This window comes from Archocentrus centrarchus, chromosome 19, assembly GCF_007364275.1.
Source record: "Archocentrus centrarchus isolate MPI-CPG fArcCen1 chromosome 19, fArcCen1, whole genome shotgun sequence".
Taxonomy (NCBI): Eukaryota; Metazoa; Chordata; class Actinopteri; order Cichliformes; family Cichlidae; genus Archocentrus; species Archocentrus centrarchus.
Genome location: NC_044364.1, coordinates 5,588,833 through 5,612,486, shown reverse-complemented (window position 1 = coordinate 5,612,486; position 23,654 = coordinate 5,588,833). Strand labels below are relative to the sequence as shown.

The 23,654-nt window shown below is 44.7% G+C and overlaps 1 protein-coding gene across 1 annotated transcript; it reads left to right on the top strand.

Annotated features, from left to right (window-relative positions):
• The first annotated feature begins 12,347 nt into the window (after window positions 1-12,347).
• On the top strand, window positions 12,348-17,930 carry LOC115798469 (transcription factor MafF). The gene is given in 4 exon segments (XM_075074451.1): window positions 12,348-12,520; window positions 15,025-15,065; window positions 15,068-15,117; window positions 15,265-17,930. Coding segments are annotated over 4 exon segments (624 nt in total). The 5' UTR covers window positions 12,348-12,431; the 3' UTR covers window positions 15,709-17,930.
• Window positions 17,931-23,654: the final 5,724 nt, after the last annotated feature.

Sequence of the window (23,654 nt, the reverse complement as noted above, 5' to 3'; positions counted from 1 at the left end):
CTTTGTTGTGGCAAAAAATGCTGAAATCTAATGAGAGCATCGACTATTGTAACTAAATGCAGTTTGGTCTATACATTTTTGAACAGAGGCACAATGTTTGTAGTTTTGCATCTGCACACCACAACAGTGGATTGTTTTTAATACTTGGATGCCCCTCACATCACCAAATGTTGTGTTTCGTCCCTTGAGATGCTCTCCCAGGCCTGTGCTGCAGCCACCTTCAGTGGCTGCCTGTTTGTGGGGCTGTCCAGTTTTGTATTCAGTAGGAATCATGTGACTGGTTTGCCCATTGTAGAATATCCCATTTCTTTGCCTTGAGGAACTCTTTGCTTTGCAGTATGGGTTGGGTCATTATTCATTTGGACTGTGAAGCACCGTCCAATCAGTATTGCAGCATTTGGCTGAGTCTGTGCACAGAGCATAACGGCCCTGAACACTTCAGAGTTCATCTTGATGCTTCTCCCAGCAGTCACGTCATCATTAATTACTAGTGGCTCGGTTCTGCTGGCAGCAAAGGCCAACCTGTCCTCCTTAGTCATGAGTGTAACCAGTGGTTTGCACCTTGTTGTAAACCCTCTGTTTACATTTACGAAGGCGCCTCCTGATTGTAGGCTTTGACAGTGACGTGTCTACCTCCTCAAGAGTGTTCTTGACTTGGTAAGAGGTTGTGTGATGTAGCTTTTCTTAACCATGGAAATAATTCTGTCATCATCCACTGTAGTTGTCTTCTGTGGTCCTTTGGTTTTGCTGAGCTGGTCAGGGCATTCAGTCTTTAATAATGTGCCAGACTCCTGACTCTTCCACTTTTGTGGACAGTTTTTCCTGTCTCTCTCTGACAGCCTAATGATGACGTACCTTGCTTGCATAAACATGGTATTGAGATTTCAAGTGAAAAGCTACCAGATGCAAGTTGAACACTTGGAATCAACTCCAGGTATTAAATCTGCTTAATTTGTCATTGAATAATAAGGGAACAGGCCTCACCTGGCCATGAAGCTGCTTGTCAGTCAATTGTACATTACATTACTTTTGAGTCTTTAAAAATGGGGCACTATACACAAAATGGCTGTGCAGTTAATTCAATACTTGAGGTAAACTCATCGAATTAAAGTTTGCACTTTAATCATCTTGAATTAAAATCTGCTGCGGTGGTGTACAGAGGCAAAGCTACCATAAAATGTGACACTATCCAAAAACTTATTGGTCTAACTATATTTATTGTTACAGTGGTTGATCCTCATGTCAAACATGGAACAGCATACCCACAGCTAATCCCTGTGAGCCAAAAGCTCAGGCTTCACACTGCTGTAAACACATTTTTATAGACAGATTTTTCTAAACTTGGCTTTGTGTGACGTTAGTGAGAGTAGACGCTCACAGCCAGAGCTGTGAGCGTCTTAGGCGCATAGCTCTGGCTATGAGCACCTGTTTGCTGTTCAAACCTTCAAATTTGTGTTTGCCAGCAGCAGCCAATTAAAAGAAAATTGGCTTAAAGGAAGCCTGCGAGAAAAGGAGGAATACAAAGGGAAGCTGCAGTGACGTGAGGACCTGACCCTTCAAGTATGCACCCGTGGACTCAACCTGACCACCTGTTGAAGGTAACGGGCTAATGGTGCACAACTGCATTTTCTCCAGTTAACACAAACCTACAAGAGTGGGTTCGTGTTAACTTGAGAAAGTGTTATGGCTCAGCAGAACCAGCACCAAGCCCTGTTGCATTTATTGTTCTCTCCCTTTCTCCCTCACTCATTCTCTCCCTCACTCCCTCCCTTCATCCCACACTTGCTCACTCACTCACCGTCTCCCTGTCTCTCCATCTCAGTGTACTCATGTACACCCTCATATTCTTTCTCTATCACTCATTCTTTCCCTCATTCAGTCATTCACTCACTCACTCAGATTTTCTTTCTCTCTCTTCTGTCCGCGCAGATAAAACATATATATAAAAAGCAAATTAAGAGAAAAAACAAACATAAACAAACACTGTAAATATGTACATATTCATAGACAGACAAAACAAAATATGTTAAAATAATGAAAAAACAAAATATAAAACAATATAGGTAGATAAGGTCATCTAAGGTCATTTCCTTATCTCTCTTTCTTGTGAACTCATGTACTTTCACTCATTCCTTGATGATGATGATATATAGAGAGAAAAAACAAAATATGTTGAAATTAAAAATTACTTAAAATTGTTATGGTAGTGACTGGGTCACTACAGATTTGTTGTATCACCCTCTTGTGGACAAGAGGGGTAATTGTTGAGTAAGTGCAGTAGAGAATAAGAACTAACAAAACATGGTGTGAGAAGTTCTCTGAGGGGAAGACGAGCCACGGGGAGGTCAAAAAGCTTTCTCACCAGAGAGAACTCACGCTGCATACCAGGACTGAAAGGTATATTAGAAGCTAAGCTAACACATCAACAAGCACTAGCTAGCAGCCCCAATCAGCATCATGGCAGCTGCACCGGTGTTGTGCCAAAAAGTGATTGCCAGAAAATGATTGCCTGTATTTAAACAGTTGTAAATTACTTGCTGATCTATAATCTGTGGGAAATATGTCAAACATATCTCTCGTGAATGATATCAAGTCATTTTGAGAGAGAAACAGCATTTCTGTTACACGGTAGAAGCTGCAATCAGTTTTTGGCAGTGACTTTTATATAGTCTTTATTTATCAGGGTAAAAACTGTAATTTATCTTAAAAATGTCTTATTAAAGTGAAATCTGGCCAAGAGGGCAGCAGAAAACCCAACAAATATAACATTACACTCTATAAAGATATTTTAAGTGACCAAAGAAGACTGGATTTATTATAATGTATAATAATGAGTCATAAACTTACTTGAAAAACAGGTAATTTCTTAATTTTATATATAAGCCCTTCATAAATCATACTGACTGCACCCTATTCACCAATATAAGCAAAGACATTATACATAAAAGCACATAGAAACATCGGAAATCACTTTATGGCAGACGATCACTTTTTGGCACAACACCGGCAGCATTTCAAGTATCAGCGCTGCCACAGTTTGATTTCTCAAAGCCGGAAGAGTGGCCGAAATGTATCCTACGCTTTGAGCGATTCAGAATAGCATCGGGACTTGAGTTCCAGCCAGAAGAAAACAGGTGAGAAAGCAGTCAGTATGGTGGCCAGGACTGAGCTCTCAACTACAACAACTAGTAACAGAGTGTGAGACGTGTGTAAAGGTGAGAAAGCAACACAGAGAAACACTCATGCCAACTGAGTTTCTTGCACGGCCATGGGAATTAGTCGGAGTAGATCTTTTCGACTGGAGTAGCAACTGGTATTTGGTTGTTGTGGACTATTTTTCAAGGTATATAGAAATTGCTAAGCTGGCATCTACCACATCAGCAGCAGTGATTGAACACCTAAAGTCCATATTCGCATGCCATGGCATTCCAGCAGAGCTTAGATCGGATAACGGCCCTCAGTTCTCCTCAGAGCAATGCCAGAGGTTTGCTTCAGAGTGGAGCTTCCTCCACACCACCTCCAGCCCGAGGTTTCCTCAGAGCAATGGTTAGGCAGAAAGGGCAGTGAGGACAGTAAAGGGCCTTCTACAAATAGAAGGAGATCCTTATCTTGCTTTCATGGCATATCGCGCCACACCGCTTGCCAATGGACATAGCCCTGCAGAGCTTCTGATGGGAAGGAAACTTCAAACTACAGTACCTGTCCTTCCATCCAGCCTTAACCCAGCCTGGACAAACATCACTTCACTGAAGCCTCTTTCCCACCAACAGGGTTCCGGATCTGGTGCCTTTATTTGAACCGTTAGGCGGGTTTTCCACTTGCTGAAGCACTCTGTGCTTGGCCGAAAAACAGGTTCAACTCCGGCCCCGCAAACTAGCTGGTCTCGAACCAAGAACGCGTGACAAAAGCAGCAGAAGGGCGTGACTCTGCCATCTCAACATCAAGTTTTCTACCATATTACATGTGTATTACATGAGAAAAGCAAAGCGATTTTCACGGCTGTGAATTAGGTTGAGCTCTAAGGCTGAACTTGCTGTTTTGTATCAGTTCATATCACAGATAAAAGGACACAAAGTGCGTACTTGTCGTCTTGCTCTGTTTACCTCTGTGCTGCACACAGATGCTGCAGTAGTTTGGTTTGGACTGTAAAACATATTTGCAGCACAAGAAAGGGGAGCGTGTTCTCCCACGTTTGTGCACTTCGGCTTCCGTGTCCAGATGAGGACCTGCCCACACTCATACATAAAGGAGCAGTTCACAGAAACGCGGGTCCGTTCTTAAGCGTTTTGCCGGTTCATTGAAACCAGCACCAGCACTGGCACGAGCACCGGCTCCTCAGCTGTGGGAAAGTAGCATGAGAGAGAAAAAAAAGAAAGAGAGAAACAGTGGAAATGGTTCAACAAAAGACACAGAGCACGTGACCTCACCGGACTTCACCAGGGAGATCAAGTTTGGATCACAGACATGAAAGACAATTAGATTATATCTGGCAGAGCAGATACACCCCAGTCTTACCTCACTGAGACCCCCAGGGGGCTCCTACGTCGAAACAGGAGCCATCTCATTCCACTTAAAGGGACTAAATCTGAACCTGCTGAACAACAAAATCTTAAACTTCCTGAGAATATCAACCCTGTTCCTGTCACGGCTGGTGCAGGCAAGACAAGACAAAAATGGCAATAGTTCAAAACACAAACAGTCCAGGGGCTGCCAGTTGAAGGGGACAGAACAAAAGGCAACAGCACAAGGCCGGAAAAAACAGTCCAAAACAAAAAACACCATGAACAAAGCAAAACAAAAAAACAAACAGTTCTGGGGGTCGACCGCAATGCCAGCTGTAGCGGCGATGCAAGGCATGAGGCCGACTGCGTTCCCAGTGGCAGCGACGAGGACAAAAGCGAGCAGGAGCCCAACAGCGCTCCCAGCGGCGGCGAGGAGGACGAAGGCCAGCAGGAGGCTGACCGCGCTCCCAGCGGCGGTGATGAAGACGAAGGCGAGCAGGAGGCCGACCACGCTCCCAGTGGCGGCGGCAAGGATGAAGACGAAGATGAGCTGGAGGCCGACCGCACTCCCAGCGGCGGCGGTGAAGAGGCGAAAAGGCGAAAAGGATGCAGTGCTAACAGACAGGACCACAGCTTGAGGACAGACTGAAAGGGCCGAGGACACAGGAGGAACCAGAGGGACCAAAGGGGCCGAGGGCACTGAGGGGACCGAAGGGACCAAAGGGGCCAAGGGCACTGAGGGGACCGGAGCTGAGGGGAACAAAATTACAGGGGGAGCTGGAAGGACCAAAACAGAGGAGGGAGCTGAGGGCACCAAAGGGAGCGAAGGGACCGAGGGGACCTGAGGGACCGAGGGGACCTGAGCGGATGGAACTGAAGGGACCTGAGGGGCAAAGGGGACCAATGGGACCAATGGGACCAGAGCGAAGGGAACCAAAGCTGAGGTGCCAGAGGGAACCAAAATAGAGGAGGGATCCAAGGGGACCGAAGCTGAGGGGACCGAGGGGACCAAAGCTGAGGAGGGAGCTGAGGGGACCAAAGGGACCAAAGCTAAAGCGGAGAGGCCTGAGGGAACCGAAGGGACCAAAGCTAACACTGAGGAAGCTGGGGGGACTGAGGAGACCAATACTGGGGAGACTGAGGGGACCTGAGGGACTAAAGCGGGAACTGAGGGGACCAAAGGGGCTGGAGCTGAGGGGACTGCAGCTACTGGGACTGGGGCTGAGAGGACCAAAGCTAATGCTGAGAGGCCTGAGGCTGAAGGGGCTGAAGCTGAGGGCACTGAAGGGACCTGAGTAACTAAGGGGACCGTAGCTGAGGGGACCTGAGTGACTAAGGGGACCAGAGGAACTGAAGCTGAGGCTGAGGGAGCTAAAGGGACTGAAGCAGCTGGAGCTGAGGGAGCTAAAGAGGGAACTAAAGGGAGTGAAGCTAAAGGCAAGGCTGAGGGGAGCAAAGCTAGAGGCTAGGCTGAGGGGAGCGAAGCTAAAGGCGAGGCTGAGGGGACTGGGGGCTGTAAAGCAAGGGGAGCTGAAGCTGAGGGAGCCAAGGGAGCAAAGGGAACTGGGTGGACTGAGGGAGCAGGAGCTGCGGGAACCGGAACGGACTGAGGCTAAAGGCACTGAAGCTAAGGGAGAGGGCGCTGGAGGCGAGGAAACTGGAGCTGGGGTTAGGGAGGGAGCAGAGGGAACTGAAGGGACCGAGGCAGCAGAAGAGTCTAAGGGAGCTGGAGCCAGGTGGGCAGAGGGAGCAAAGGGAGCAATTCAATTCAATTCAATTTTATTTATATAGCGCCAAATCACAACAAACTGTCGCCTCAAGGCGAAGCAGGAGCTGAGGGAGCTGGGTGGGCAGAGGGAGCAAAAGGAGGAGGCGCTGAGGGAGCTGGGTGGGCAGAGGGAGCAAAAGGAGGAGGAGCTGAGGGAGCTGGGTGGGAAGAGGGAGCAAAGGGAGCAGGAGCTGGGTGGACTGAGGGAGCAAAGGGAGCAGGAGCTGAGGGGGGCAAAGCTGAAGACTCTGAAGCAGGATGAGGTGACTCAGACTGTGGACGAGTTGTAGCTGGGCAGGGCATCTTGCAGGAGTTTTGCTCTCAGTTTTTTCAGTATTCATCCCAACACATTTATTCTTATCACAAGTCCCTGTTTCATCATCAGTCTCTAAAACCACAGTCTCCAGATTATCAGGCAGTCCAATAAACGTAGCAGAGGAGGGTGAAAAACGAACGAGGATTATTTCCGCAACAAAGTCCTTTGTTAATGCAGGCAGGAAATCCAAGAACCTTGGGTGGGCAAACGCCAGTTTGTGAATGATTTGTCTCACAGCTTCCCGAGCCCCCTCATCAGGCAGCTCAAACCATTGCACACATAGCGCAGATATAGAGTCAATGAAATCCTGTCTGAAATCCTCCGGTGTCTAAACAATCCCGGAAGAGGTGCTATTACCAGTTGGCTCGGAAAACGTAGTACTCACGAATTGTCTGGCGTTATCACACACAGGGGCGGAGGCTATGGTGACAGCAGTGGTCTGTGCCTGTACAGCGGTACCAGGCTGGGGCTGTGCAGGAATTCCAGAAACAGCAGCTGGTGGCTGCTTTTTTCACCGCCGTGAGCCGCGCTTCCGTCCGCCCGTATGAACCGGAAGCGTAGCGGCAGCAGGCTCTTCCTCCCCATCCCACATCCGTGCCAGGAAATCGGCAGGAGAAGAGAAGGCTGGAGGAGATACGGCAACTGTTGTAAATAGCAGCTGCTGTGGGGAAGCTTGGGCTGGAGGCGAAGGCGAAAAGCAGCGACGCCGAGGCTTATTCCTCCAGCCGAGCCCTCCCAGGGCCAGGCGAGTGCCGATGTACTGCGGATCGCCTTTCGAAGCGAGCCACAGCTCCCACATTAACACTCCCGGCCCGAATAACACGCGGTCCACGGAGTCCATACTGGGTTCGGGTCCTACTGTCACGGCTGGTGCAGGACACGGCGAGAGCAGGGTTTGAGTGAAGCAGTGCTCTACTCACACAGTTTATAGTGCAGGTGGAGCGCTGCTGACTTCAACTGAGGCTATAGTCAGGCAGTGGAAGGAATACTTCAAGGATCTCCTTAATCCACCTGGCATGTAGTGGAAGCAGAGTCTGGGGATGAGGGGGATGACTCACCTATCACTGGGGTGAGGTCCCTGAGGTGGTTAAACAACTCCTTGGTGGCAGGGCACCTGGGGTGGATGAGATTCGTCTTGAGTTCCTCAAGGCCCTGGATGTTGTAGGGATGTCTTGGTTGACATGCCTCTGCAACACTGAGTGGAGATCTGGGGCGGTGCCACTGGATTGGGAGACCGGGGTGGTGGTCCCCATCTTTAAGAAGGGAGACCAGAGGGTGTGCTCCAACTTTCGGGATCACACTCCTTAGCCTCCCTGGTAAGGTCTATACCAGGGTGCTGGAAAGGAGGGTCCGTCCATTAGTCGAACCTCAGATCCAGGAGGAACAATGCGGTTTTCGTCCTGGTCGCGGAACGCTGGACCAGCTCTTTATCCTCTCAAGGATATTCGAGTGTGCGTGGGAGTTTGCCCAACCAGTCTACATGTGCTTTGCGGACTTGGAGAAGGCATTCGACCGTGTCCCTCGGGGTGTCCTTTGGGAGGTCCTGCGGGAGTATGGGGTGTCTGGCCCGTTGTTGCGGGCCATTCAGTCTTTGTACAACCGCAGTGAGAGCTTGGTCCGTATAGCCGGTAATAAGTCGGATTCATTTCCTGTGGGTGTTGGACTCCGTCAGGGCTGCCCTTTGTCACTGATTCTGTTCTTCATTGGTGGCCTCAGAATCTCATCTCTGCTTTTTGCAGATGATGCGGTCCTGTTGGCTTCATCGGGGGGTGGCCTCCAGCTCGCAGTGGAACGGTTTGCAGCCGAGTGTGAAGCGACCGGCATGAGAATCAGCACCTCTAAGTCTGAGGCCGTGGTTTTCAGCCGGAAAAGGGTGGAGTGCCCTCTCCGGCTCAGGAACGAGTTCTTGCCCCAAGTGGAGGAGTTCAAGTATCTCGGGGTCTTGTTCACGAGTGATGGGAGAAGGGAGCGGATCAACAGACGGATCGGGGCTGCTTCTGCAGTGATGCGGACGCTGCACCGGTCTGTCGTGGTGAAGAGGGAGCTTAGTGTAAAAGCGAAGCTCTCCATTTACCGGTCGATCTACATTCCTACCCTCACCTATGGTCACGAGCTTTGGGTAGTGACCAAAAGAATAAGATCGCGAATACAAGCGGCAGAAATGAGTTTCCTTCGAAGGGTGGCTGGCCTCTCCCTTAGAGATAAGGTGAGGAGTGCGGCCGTCCGGGAGGGGCTCAGAGTAGAGCCGCTGCTCCTCCACATCGAACGGAGCCAGTTGAGGTGGCTCGGGCATCTGATTAGGATGCCTCCTGGCCACCTCTTGGGTGAGGTGTTCCGGGCATGTCCCACTGGGAGGAGGCCCCGTGGTAGACCCAGGACACGCTAGAGGGATTATATCTCTCGGCTGGCCTGGGAACGCCTTGGGGTCCCTCCGGATGAGCTGGAGGAGGTGGCTGGGGAGAGGGAAGCCTGGGCTTCTTTGCTTAGGCTCCTGCCCCCCGTGACCCGGCCCCGGATAAGCGGGAGAGAATGGATGGATGGATGGATCTTTGCACCATTTGCTTATTTTCCATAAGGTTTTGCTTTAATCTGCTGCCCTCTTGTTTAGCCCCAAACTACTATCAGTCCCTATATTCTTATTTATGCATAACTCCACATCATCACAACACACCACATTGAAGGTACCAGTTGAAGCCCCCACCCCCCCCATGCCCTCCCTGACTCCATGTCTCTCATTCACTCTTACTCTCACTAACTCACTACCTCCCTCAGGGAAACTCATTTCCTCCCTCCCTCCCTTGCTCATTCTCTCTCACTCACCCTCTCCTTCCCTGCCTCACTCCCTTGCCCACTCACTCACTCCTGCCCTCCCTCACTCCATGTCTTTCTCTCTCCCTTCTTCACTCTCATTTATTCACTTTCTCCCTTCTATTCTCCCTCATCAACTCATTCCCTCCCCTACTCAATAACTAAATCACTGATGCCCTTACTCACTCTTACATTCCCTCCATATCTTCCTCATTCACTTACTTGCTCCATCCTTTCATCACTCATTTGTTCCCTTCCTTTCTCAGTCACTCATTCCCTCCCTCATTCACTCGAGCCCTTTCTCCCTCACTCACTCATGCATTCCCTCCCTCCCTTATTTGCTCATCCCTCTGTCCTTCTCTCCCTTACTTCTTCCCTTCATCACTGACTCCCTATTCCTCCCTATTTCTCTCATTCCCTTACTCCTTGTCTCTCTCTTTCCTCCCTCCCTTTCCTACTCCAGCTCTTTCCTTCTCTCTGCTTTCTGTCAGTATTCAGGCTGGGGTTTGTGTACTGTGTACTCCCCTAGAAATATTCCTACTGAGTGTTAATGACATGCTTGATCATCTACATCAGAATCCCCCACAAAGGTGGGATCTGCAGCTTTGGGGGCTGTCTGTGACACCCTGCAGTTGGAAAACCTTGAAGGGGTCTCTGAAGAAATGTTACTTAAAGGGATTGTTGGCTTTGCAGCTGATAGAGCAGCAGCTGGGCTGACAGAGAAGAGCAGCCACATTCCTGTATGGAAAAAATCAACCGTCACCCGACTGTCATGCACTGAATCGTTCACAGTTAAAACATGGTGCGCAATGCTGTTAAGTATATCACAGAGCATTTTACATATTTATTACATATTTATTGACTCTTAAACTCTAAATGTCTGCTGCTGAACTTAAGGAACCGGGGGCCTCCTTCTCTGTGTGTAAAAGAGGGCAATTTGCTGGAAAAAACTAAAGCAGACTGTTCCCTTAGGAATCTGCTATGATGTATTTATTATTTCTTTAAACTGACATCAGATGCATTTTGACATTATTTCATATTAGATATTAAAGTTAAATGTCACAGCTGGCTAAAATGGTGGAGGAGTGGGGGTTCATTGTATTTGTGTCTGAAGAGGAAAACAGGAGACTGGGAATATTTTGCATATTAATTTCATTAAGAAAAATGCATTACATTATTCTTGTAAATTCTGTGGTTGTATTTCAGGATAAAGTCTGTAAATGTTACAGTGACAGCGGTAATAAATACACTAACAGACCTGAATTAATTTAGTCACATGTTTTTAAAATAAAGTATTTTGTTATTTAATAATTAAATGTGCAATAAAATATATAGTACAATAATTTACATATGACTTTCAATTCCTTCTATTTATTGAAATAATAAAGTAATTAATTATTTAATGGACAATTAAAAGATGAATTATAAACACTTCTAACACATTAATAAATAAATGGAGAGGTGATTTACAGAAACAAAAATTAAACTCAATAAAAACCTCATTTTAAAAAATAGATTTCAGAGGTTTTTCAAAATATTTTTAAAAATTCAAAAGGAAGAAAAAGTAAAATAAAAGTAAATATTTCAAAAATCAAATTTGGAAGGATTTTTTTTTTTTTGACATTTAAAATGGGAATTCCATTCTTTTCAATTCCATTTCCTCTCTGCACTTCCCATGCCTGTTAGCTATATTTATAATTCCTCTTTTTGTATATAACATTATGACCACTGACTGGTGAAGTGGTGAACACTGATTGTCTCTTCATCATGGCACCTGTTATTGGGTGGTATATATTAGGGAGCAACTGAACATTTTTGTCCTGAAAGTTGATGTTAGAAGCAGGAAAAATGGGCAGTTGTGAGGATTTGAGCGAATTTGACAAGGATCAAATTGTGTTGGCCAGATGACTGGATAAAACTGCAGCTCTTATGAGGGGTTCCCAGCCTGCAGAAGTCAGAATCTATCAAAAGTAGTCCAAGGAAGGATCAGTGGTGAACCAGCGACAGGGTCATGGACACACGTGTTGTGGCCTATAAACTTGTGAAGTTTCTCTTGCTCTCTACCTGATAATTGAAGAGAAGGTTAAAAACTGCACAAGATTAAATTCAGATGCAAAAAGTAAGGCAAAGCAATGTCATGCAATTAGATGCAGTGTTATTTATGTTGAAAATTTACTTTTATTGATTAAGCAATATTACTAGATGTTTATATCTTTTATCGTGAATCAGTACATAATCTCTATAACCATGTGAGCAGTTATACATCTGATCTCAAATAGTGCTGCATCATCATACTACTGCACAGGCAAAGTCTTGTCCTGTGGGATTCGTGGTAAAAGAAATTAGGAAAACTGGTATGGACACTGATGCTTGATGCTTTTATTGTAATCTGTGAGACAAAAATTCACACACAGAAGGGCCATAAAATAGGAGCACACATTTTATCCTTTTCTCCTCTGACAGTTGCTCTGCTTATTGCTACAAGTAAAATACACAACAAAGCAATTTGAAACTACTTTTTATGTTCACGTTTTTACTGCTTTTATGCCTCTCCACTTGTTGTCCATTAGGTGGCGGTGATGTCCCTACAAACGGAGTCACCAGTAGTCTTTAAATTAGAACCAGAAGAAGACGTATCCGCTGTTTTTGTTATTTTTAAAGACGGCAAAGCGGGCGGAAATTAAGCGAAAGGATGCTCCTGGAAAATTATCCGAATCGAAAGTTATGTGCCGGGTGAGCACTCCAGGTTTTAGCTGAAGTAGTTTGCTTTTATTGTTTAATTCTACTCGATTTTTCAGCTTCAGCATCATCGGGCTGAACTACGACCCCCCTCCACTCCCACTCAAAAAAAAAAAAAAAAAAAAAAAAAAAAGTGTTTGTCTTTCCAGAGTGGCTTGAGGCGGGTGGGGGGGTCATGGAAAAGTTCTGGGATTCAGGGATTCCTTGTTTACATCCTCCCGGAGTACGTCTCGGGGGCGGGCCTGGCTCCGCCCTCATTCTTTAGGCCTGACGTCATTGTCGCTGGTGTTTTTTATGAATGAAAGAATCCAACCTCAGAGAGCGGCGGAGTAATTCCGGGAAAAGGCGGACTGACATTTTGTCGCTAGAGTCGCGTCGATCCATCAGGTAAACAATTATTTTTGACTAAAATATTAAACATTAAAGAGTGCGACCGGTATTCGGGGGTAACAGCTGCGCATTAGGGGAATGGTATCTGCCGGGGGCCGTGCCAACCAGAGCCCCGGAACGGTAACCAACCAAGGGCAAGTGAGCAGTCAGCAGTTGGCTCTAATCTCCTTTAGCCTGTCAGAAACCGTTGATGCTAGTTGCTAGCATGTTTAAGATGATACGAATAATTTGGCCCCGCGCTGCATATTTGTCTGTATAATTGGGTCGTCTGACACCCAGAAGGGGTTATCACTTCCTTATTTCACCAATGTGCTTAAATACAGCTTAAATGGGCTAAAGCTTCGATGTCTGGGGGGTGGGAGGCTTTAGTGGTAGCTGTTTACTATAGCGCATATTTGCCCTAAGGTGGCCAGCTCCGCACCTTAAGGGTAAACCCTATCTGTAGCTAGATAAAGAAACATGGTTTGTCTTAGCCAGTCGTTATTTAGTCGTTTTATATTAAATTCAGTGGACAGACAGAGCCGAATGTCTAAAAATCGTGCTGTAGCTTAGGTTTAGCAGCGTTGCGTTCACTTGTTGCTTTTTACTTAGCGTTACTTTAAAACTACTATGCCCCCCAACTGGGTATTTATAGTTTAGTACAAACGTGGATATCCTGTGTTGTTTGGACTGACGGAGAACGACGTGGTCAGCTAGCTTTCCTATATTTGTACAGACCGGCAGTCTTGGTGGAGCTGAGCAAGGGCTTTATTGCTGAATCACCCTGACTTTACGAAACGGCGGTCTCATCGGTTTACAGCCGGAGTCCGACGGCTGGTTGGACAACCACTGTTGCTGCAACCTCTACTTCCTACGCATTTCGGGAAATGCAGTTTATTCTCAGGCCTTACCAACCCCATTTATTTACCTTATGTAGTTTAACATCCGCCGTGGCTGAGTTGGAGGCCAGTGTAGCCTAAATTATTGTTTTTTGGTTTTTGTTGTTGTTGTTGTTTTTATTATGACGGCGCAGTTTTAGTAAATGGGATTCCCCTCCACAAAATGAAACGGATCAGACGTGACATGTTAACTCAGATGACCCCTTTTTGCTTATGGCTTTGCTTGTGGTTCACTTAAAAAAAAAATTTTTTTTTTTTTACAGCCACTGGTCAGTTGGGCATTAGGTCTTTATACCTTTCAGATTTCACAGAAAGAAAGATATTACACTGGAAAGTCACAATATAACTGGGGTTCTGTCCTGCTTTTGGTGTTAAAGGTGTTACAATTAAAAAAAAAGGGGGGGGGGGGGGGGTTAAAGCAGTTAGGGATCATAAACATATTCTGGAAACAAGTAAGGACAGTAATAAAGAGGCGGTGACACTCAGGAGCAGTGTGACTGCATCAGTCTGTGTCTGTGACTGCAGTTATGAGTTAGCTCTTTAGAGAAGCTGCCTAAAGGTCAACAACAACCTTAAAGTAACTGGAAGCTCTCTGTCATGACACACAGCTTTCTTTGTTTACTTTTTTCATGTTTTTGTCTACCCTTCTGGACTATAGACTGGCATAGTGAAAGATCATTCACCCTAAGGAGAAAATCCAGTGTTGCTGTAAATATGAAAGTTAACAGTGATTTTTTTTTTTTTTTTTTTTTTTTTTTTGTAAAAGTAAGATGGGAAAATCCCTGTGGTTTGCATGATGTCAGGGTAAAATTTGGTGGTCTTAATTAAACATTATTCTAAGAGGTTTCGGCTGTATCGCTGGCCCCGAGTACCTTCACATCAACAGGCCACGTGGCCATGTGTAGCTCTTCATTTCACATCAGGATGTAGGTGAAGGAAGTGCAACAACAAAAAGAAAAACCTCAAGCTGAAGTGAGTGATAAATTTTTCTTTTACAAGCAACCAAGATGTGACTAAGGTGGGGGGAAGAAGTTGAAGTTGGCCCACTTAGGTTAGACTTTAATCCCACACAGAGCCATTTGAGAGGGTGTAGGCAGTCGCGATAAGAGTCTGTGTGAACCCGGTGCTTTTCAGTTAATACATGCAGCCTGTTAAGTGTTAAAGTTTATTGTAATTTTCCAAGGATAACTGATTGAAAACTTTTCCTCAAAAACCGGTTACATTTTTTTTTTTTTCTTCTTTTCAAAACTGAAAGTCTTGAACCGTTGGTGTTGTGTTGACAAGAGGAAGTGCTTAGGGAATTGGTTAGGACACCTGCTTTGAGCAACCAAAGGGCAGCCACATGATAACTTCCTCCTGATAATTCCAGCTAACAGAGAAAGGCATGCTACTTTCAAAACCTCCCCTTTCTTTCACATGAAACCACAAATTTTAATGAGAGAGAGCGTGCTTTGGAGAAGCACAAAAGATCTGCAGGTTCTCCTTTTTCTTTAATAGTGCATGACTGCATGTCTTGTGAGCGGGTGGTAAATGTCAAGCAAAGTATGAACCAAAAATGCAGTGTCCCAAGTTTCTTTTTTTTGTTTAGTTTTTTAAAAATGTTTCGCGTCCGTGTTCTTTCAGATTGTGTATATCTGGTTTCACTGGTGCTTGTGGGGGGAAAAAACAGAAGACAACCGGATCATGACGACGGAAAGAAACAGCAAAGCTCTGAAGGTAAAACACAAAGCTGTGTTTATATCCCTTTTTTTAACAAGAGAGAAAAGCTGTAATTTTGAAGAAAGTTTCAGCATTCATCTCAGTTATTCTTCACAATATTTATCATTCTTCACGTTCTTCCTCTTTCCTCCTATTCTACTTCAGGTGAAGCAGGAATGTGGCGAGAACGTGCCCTTCCTGTCAGACAACGAGCTAATGTCCCTCTCTGTGCGGGAGCTGAATCTCCACCTGCGCGGACTCTCCCGCGAGGAGATCCAGAAGCTGAAGCAGCGGCGGCGCACCTTAAAGAACCGGGGATATGCCGCCAGCTGTCGGGTCAAACGGGTGTCTCAGCGAGAGGCCCTGGAGCAGCAGAAGATGGAGCTTCAAAGGGAGGTGGAGAGGCTCGGGGCTGAGAACGCCGGCATGAGGAAAGAGCTGGAGGGGCTCAGCGCACGCCTGGCTGCACTTCAGAGATTCGCCAGGGGTCTTGAAGCCGGAGGCGGCAGCCTGCTGGCTACGGCCCCTCGCCTCAACACCGCCTCGGTCATCACCATCGTGAAGAGTCCACAACAGTCTCAGCCACAGAGGGAACAGGACCCATCCTAGAAGGAGATGCTGGAACCAGACTGGGGTTTTGGGGGTGGGGAGGGTGGGGCAGCCTGCAATGCAAACACACGCACACATCTGCAGGCCTACATACTCATACACAGGCATGAGAACAGGATGACTTAAATTCATAGGAAAATACTAAGCGCCTTGTTCACATTAAAATTTGTAGAAGTGTAATGAACTTACAAGACAACAGCTATGATCAGCTTTCTAATAAAAGGAGCGAGAAACGGGTTAAATACCACGGTTTTAGTAGAGGTGTCCTCTGGTTAATCATGTTTCATGGAACAGCAGCCTGGTCATGTAAATTCAGTTTCATACGAACAAGGCGTCATCACACACATTTATGCACAAAACCCTCACAATCTTTCCCTTGATCTACACAGGGACTCCGACTGAAGCCTAACCAAGCCAAACAGGGTTACTGAACACCATTACTCCTCAGCAAACCCCGCAGTGAGGCTGGTGTAGCCTGAATATGCTACCTAAAGGCTGGGGCCTCTTTCTGCTTCCGTTTATGGCACCTGACCAACAGCAAAATGCCAGGGTGGAGCTTCCTTTGTCTCCGTAATGTCTGAATTTTTGCTGCAGTTCTAGTCTGAAATTACTGACTTGGGCACGTGTTTTGTTTTTTTTTTTCCCCTGTCAATGCAGTTTCTCGCCCTTGGTGTTACTTCATGTGCTGGTGGGATAATGGGGCCTTTGAAATGGATCATTTCCATCTGATCTGTTTTAGCCTCCTTCCTTTTGCTATACTTGGATACATGTGATGGCTCTCTAGCTGCTTTAGTCATGAGACTTTTTGGGAGCAGAAATGGTCAGAGAAAGGCTGGGAAAAGCTGCCTAAGTGCATTGTGAATTTCTGTAAGTTGCTGATTCACTAAAGTTTTCCAGTTTGGGGTCTCGCCAGTCCAACAAAAACAACTCTGTACTATGTGTACTCATTTTTCACATTAATGCAGTGCCTTCAGTGTTTGAAGGAGAAAACTTAAGCGTAAGGTGAACAACTGACTAGTCCTTCTGAGTGTCCGAAACGACACATTTCTTTTATTGTGGTTTCCATGGATGTCAATAGTTTCTTAGCTGTAAATCCAAATTTCTCATTTCATTAAACCTCCTGTGCAGTAATTTGGCTAAATCTACAGTGGCTTCCCTCCTCCTTTCATGTCCGGTAGGCTCCCGAAAACAGATGTTGGTCATTTTGCTAAAATAAATGTGTCAAGCTAGAGTCACATCTGGTAGGAATTATGCTCAAGTTGATGCAAAGTCCTCTGCAAACATTCCTGTTGTTGTGTTGTTTGTAATGTCTGAGAGACGCAAATGTTGAGTGACATTTATCAGAGATATATATTCTAAATTTTATTTGTATTTAAAAGTAGATATTATGAAAAGACAAGCTAACGAGTGCTGTGACGTTCTGTATGTTTTCAAAAGTACTTATGACGAGTCTGAGGATATTCTCACGTCTAATTATTGTGCTGCGTGGCGACGATGATTACTTTACGAAATGTTTAATTATTAGCTGTGTAGAAATATGCTCAAAGCCAATGGTCATATTGATGTATGATTTGTGTGTGTTTATGTATTTTTGCAATGTTTGTACTAGCTTGTCCTAGTGGATATCTTAGAGGGACATTATTTTTCTAAGATGATTTGTATGTTGTTTATGTGGTTAAAAAAAAAAATTACGGTCATTTCTGAATAGGTGGGGCAGGAAGATACACAGGAGGTTAAATAGAAAGAAAAGTGATCGAGATGAGGATGGGGGAAGAGGGCTGAGAAGTTGCCGGATGATGGAGAAAGCAAGTAGGCGAGGCAGATTGGAAAAGAAGGTGCTGCGATGTGGTGTTTGGTTCATTTGAAAGCCTCCATCAGATGTAGGCCTGTTTCACTTAACAGGCTTAAATTTCATGGAGTTTAGGCCACTGAATAGCGCTAGCAATATAATATATTTAGGCATTGTAACACATGAAACTGTGTTGACAGATAACTCCTAAAGATATGAGGCATATATTTAGCTATATATGAGTATTAGTGTGGCAAAACATTTATTCTCTAGAATTTATTGTCTCACATCTGTCAAACCCTGCTGGATGTTTTATAATACCTGCAAAACAGAAATGGTCTTTGTATTTATTACTTGTATTTTTTCTATTGTGAAAATTTAAGTACATTGTCTATTTTATATATTAATTATAATAAATGTTGTACATATTGTACATAAGATGGTGGTTTTGGCTGGTTTGGAACGTGTGGTCCAAGAAAGGAAGTGGATTTACAGGATGTGTTGCACAAGTTACTGGTCTGGATGCATAGATAAAGTCGAGCCAAATGTGTGAATGGTGAGAAGGACCATGGGAAAATGATGTAACGCTGCAGTTCTTTATAGCAGTTTACACTTGATTTGGTACACTACTAATTTGGAACCCCTTTTCCCTTCAAAACTGCTTTAATTCTTCATGGCGTACACTATATTGTCAAAAGTGTTTACTCACCCATCCAAATCATTGAATTCAGGTGTTCCCATCACTTCCACAGGTGTATAAACCCAGCACCTAGGCATGCAGACTGCTTCTACAAACATTAGTGAAAGAATGGGTTGCTCTCAGCTCAGTGAATTCCAGTGTGGTACTGTGATAGGATGCCACCTGTGCAACAAGTCCAGTTGTGAAATTTCCTCACTGCTAAATATTCCACAGTCAACTGTTAGTGGGATTATAAGAAAGTGGAAGTGATCGGGAATGACAGTAACTCAGCCATGAAGTGGTAGGCCATGTAACATCACAGAGCAGGGTCAGTGGATGCTGAGGGTCATAGTGCACAGAGGTCACCAACTTTCTGCAGTCAATCACTACAGACCTCCAAACTTCATGCGACCTCCAGATCAGCTCAAGAACAGTGTGTAGAGAGCTTCATGGAATGGTTTTCCATGGCCGAGCAGCTGCATCCAAGCCTTACATCACTAAGTGTAAAGCACGCTGCCACTGGACTGTAGAGCAGTAGAAACGTGTTCTCTGGAGTGACAAATCACGCTTCTCTGGGAATCTGATGGATGAGTCTGGGTTTGGTGGTTTCCACCAAACCCAGACTCATTGTGCCAAGACTGCATTGTGCCAAGTGATAGGTTTGGTGGACGGGGGATTATGGTGTGCGGGTGTTTTCAGAGGTTGGGCTCGGCCCCTTAGTTCCAGTGAAAGGAACTTTTTTTTTTTTTTTGTATTAAATGTATTTTTTTGGCCTTTCACAGCTTTATTTGATAGAGACAGTGGAGAGAGAGACAGGAAATTGGGAGGAGAGATACAGGGGGAGACATGCAGGAGATGGCAACAGGCTGGGATTCGAACCTGTGCCACCCACACTACCATGCAGTATATGTATATGGTCGCCTGCTTAACTTCTGAGCCACCCTGGCACCCCGAAAGGAACTCTTAATGCTTCAGCATACCAAGACATTTTGGACAATTTGCTCCCAACTTTGTGGGAAAAGTCTGGGGATGGCCCCTTCCTGTTCCAACATGACTGCACCCCAGTGCAAAAGGCAAGGACCATAAAGACAAGGATGAGCAAGTTTGGCGTGGAAGAACTTGACTGGCCTGCACAGAGTCCTGACATCAAGTTATAGCTATAACTTGATGCAAAGAGTGGGCTGGCATCATATTAAAACCTATGGATTAAGAATGGGATGTTGCTCAAGTTCATATGTGTGTTAAAGCCACGATCCATGATGTGAATCTTCTGTTCCACCACATCCCAAAGGTGTTCTGTTGGATTGAGATCTGGTGACTGTGGAGGCCTTTTGAGTACAATTAACTCACTGTCATGTGCAAGAAACCAGTTTGAGATGATTTGAGCTTTGTGACATGGTGAGTTATCCTGCTGGAAGCAGCCATGAGAAGGTGGGTACACTGTGGTCATAAAGGGATGGACATGGTCAGCAACAGTACTCAGGCTGTGGTGTCTGAGTGATGATCAGTTGTAATGAGTGGTTATTTGAGTTACTGTTGGCTTTCTAGCAGCTCAAATCAGTCTGGCCATTCTCCTCTGACCTCTGTCATCAACACGGCATTTTCCAGAGAACCGCAGCTCACTGGGTATTTTCTCTTTTTTTGGACCCTTCTCTGTAAACCCTAGAGATGGTTGTGTGGGAAAATCCCAGCAGATCAGCAGTTTCTGAAATACTCAGACCAGCCCATCTGGCACCAACAACCATGCCATGTTCAAAGTCATGCAAATCACCTTTCTTCCTCATTCAGTTTGAACTTCAGCAGGTCCTACTGATCACGTCTACATGCCTAAAAGCACTGAGTTGCTACCATATGACTGTCTCATTGGGTATTTGCTCTAATAGGCTGTTGGACAGGTGTACCTAATGAAGTGGCTGGTGAGTGTATATTCTGAGTCAGTGTTTTGATACACCTTTAATGTACAGTCTCTGGTGGGAAACAAAGTGCTCGTTACTTTAGCTCTTCTGCTGGTGGCAGGAGGCTGTTTTACAACATAAATCACATCTAGTACTCCATACTAGATCTTTGCTCTCAGACTGCAGGCTTACTTGTGGTTCCTAGAGTCTCTAAAAATAGAATGGGAGGCTGAGCCTCCAGGCTCCTCTCCATGTGGAAACATCAGTTTGGGTTAAGAATCATCTAACCGTCTCTACTTCTGAGATTAGGTTGAAAAGTTTTCTTTATGAAAATGCTGATAGGACTGGATCATGTGACTCAGTATCATTAGTTGCGCTGCTACAAGCACAGACGAAGCTTATCCTCTGCAATTATGTCACTCTCAATATGCTACTGCTACATAACATCAATTTTTGTATGCCACCTCCCTTTCCCCCTAGCCAGTCTCTTCCTTTTACAGGAGAGTTTTTCCTCCCTACTGTCACCAAGTGCTTGCTCACTGGAGACCATCAGATAGTTGAGGCGCTCTGTAACTGGAAGTATGTGTTTTGAGATGACTCCTACTGGAAGTGCAAAGCGAACTGAAGACGGAGGACTTGCATGTATAATGTATGTTTAGTGCCAAGCAACATTTACTTTGTCTCCTAGCTCATCTAGAGACAGTAATTTAATACCACTGGGCTAGTAGCCTACTTCTTGGCAGATGATGTTTCTCTGGTGCACACACTCCCAGCAAATAACTTTAGCTGTTTAGCATTACTCTGTTATCCCAGGAAACAAGAGGCCCTCATTCTCTAAATTTAGAACCATATAAGCACCTTTAAGAATTAATTTAATGTTGAAATACAAGCAGGAAAAGAGGTTCATTCTACATAATACTGAGTAGTGTATACATAAAAATAGACAACTTGGGATCATTTATTTTGTAATGTCAGTGGCTTTAAGGGATTAAAACTTTAAATTAGGATACTTTCCAAATGATGGGGGACTTGCACCATTAATAAAATAATGGTTTTAGAAGCTGCGGTATCTTAACTAGTAGTTTTTAGCTGTGAGTTAAGCTCAAAAAACACCATTTCCCAAAATGTAACTCATTACATTTTCATTATCCCTTCCTTGGCCACATATTTGAAACGCACACATTTCTTTAATTCACATTATACTAAACATGTATAGTTGTATTTTAAATTTATTCAGTTCTCTTAATGTGCTTGAATGTGAATTAGACATGAACAAAGTTGTTAACTGACATACAGACTAAATATCTTTAATTATTTCTTTATGATTTTTTCCATTTGTGACATAAAACAGAAACATTGTGAGCAGCTTTATAATATACAAAGAACTAGAAACCAAAAAAAAAAAAAAAAAAAAAAAAAAGCTACTGAAATAAAAAACAAAACTGAGCCTTTGTTTCTCCTCTGCTCAATCTTTACAGCATATTTCAACATACATTTCTCCTGTGGATAGCACTTAAAATCTTATGTACAACATTAGTCTACAACAAACACTTTTTCCACATAAAAACAACTCACACTCCAGCAAACAACATTGCTGTAGACAAAGATGAGGAGTACATGGGTGAATTATGGCATTGAAAGTGCAAACTGGCATACTGTCTGCTCTGCTTTTAAATTGTAAGTTAATTTAATGCCACGTAAGCAACCTGCCAGTAGGAGCTGCAGTGCAACCTCAGTTTCATCATCACTAAAAATAATCGTGTCTAAAAATAAGAGGCTGCTCCTGCACACACAAACGTGGCTTCTCTCCTATTTAAAACTAATATTGTGTTAAGCAGAAGCACACACACACACACACACAAAAAAAACATTGTCTGAAGCTGGGACATGCTTCTATTTTCCAGTGAAAATAGAAGATAGTGTTAAGACGACATAAAAAAGTGACAGTCTGAAAATAAGCATTTTCTTGGTGCATTAAAATATGCAACAAGCTCTCACTGAGTGTTTATAACCTAGAAATGTCTCCAAGTGCTCTTCCTGTGGCCCCCTAGTGTTGATATAGTGCTATAGCAAAGCAGTGAAAGTAGAAGCAAATGTGCTGGTAGGATCTCCTGTGACTCATTTAGATGACTCAAGAAATCCAGTTAGGAGTAAATGACTGGGGGGGGGGGGGGGGGGGGGGGGGAGTCAAAGAGCATCCAACTCAAAGAAACGCAGCAATGTCAGCAACGTTTATGCACCACATGTAGTCAAGCTGGAGACAGAAAAACTAATCACAATACTGAATTGTGAAGAGTTTAGTCATACGGTGGGTCTGTCAGGGAGGAAGCAAACAGCACACAACTGCAGGCATGATTTTCATTAAGGTTGTGACAGCACTCAAAGTGATGTACTGTCATTTAACTGGTCCAACATCCGTGTAGGCACACACTAAAATGTTTTATGAAATCCCTGCAATAGCAACACCCTCACGGGCAGTTAACCACACACTCCTTGCTTTTGCTGCCATACTCAAACAGGCCAAAATCTCTTATTTTGTCAAATTAAATATATGCTCTGAATGTGAACTACAGTACATCCAGCTTTGACGCAGCTCCATTACTGAGAAAAGGCATCTAAAGTTAGCTTTAACCTATATTCCTCTTCTGTTTTTCCCTCAATCCATTTAACCTACATTGTGGCCTGGAGAGGCCTACGCTCCAAGTGAAGCACAAGCTTTAATCCCGGCCATTCAAATAACGCCCCAATTACACCAGCGTAATCCCGACCAGCTCTGCCGCTGCTGCAGCCGCCCTTCACTCTTTTGCCTATTAGAGCTGATGCACTCTGTAATCTATAAGCTGCTCTGCCTCCCCCTCATCTGCACTGTCAAGATCAATAACAACACTGATCCACGTGTCGTCATTAACTCCTGTTTTTGACTCGGTTTCCCTTTAAATGCGTCACCACACTGCTGTACGGGGTCTCTCTCAAAATGCTATAATAAACCAGGGGAGGACCCCCCCCCCACACACACACACACACACTAGGACCTCCCACAACACTGAAAACAGCTTTAAAGCACTTTAATGTACCGACAGACCAACTCGTGAATTTGTTGACTAAATATTCTTTTTTTATAAAATTATGCCCAAACTTCACCCACCATGGCTGAAGAAACCTTGACAGACTCCAGCCAAAGACCATCTGAAAACAACCGTGCTTCAAAATATGAATCAAAACAAATAATAACACACCTATGAAGATTACACTTCCAGTGGTAAACACAAGGGATGGAACAAACAGGACTGTGCTAAAGTCAAATCAAATTAAGCTTTTTAATCCAAGCCTGAGTTCCAACATTACAAGTTTTTGTTCCAAAGGTATGAGTCATTATCTAAACATGTGACTCACAGATCAACTGTGTTCCTACTGAATACAACGCTTGGGAAATGTGGACGCACAACTTTTTTTTTTTTTTGCAGGCGGGCCTCTGCGTTCACGATCAGTCCCAAAACCAAGAAAAACAGACAAAGCAGCAATGATTCACAGATTGAGGAGGACCAGCTGCACAGAACAGAGCACCATCAGGCCTTAAAACATC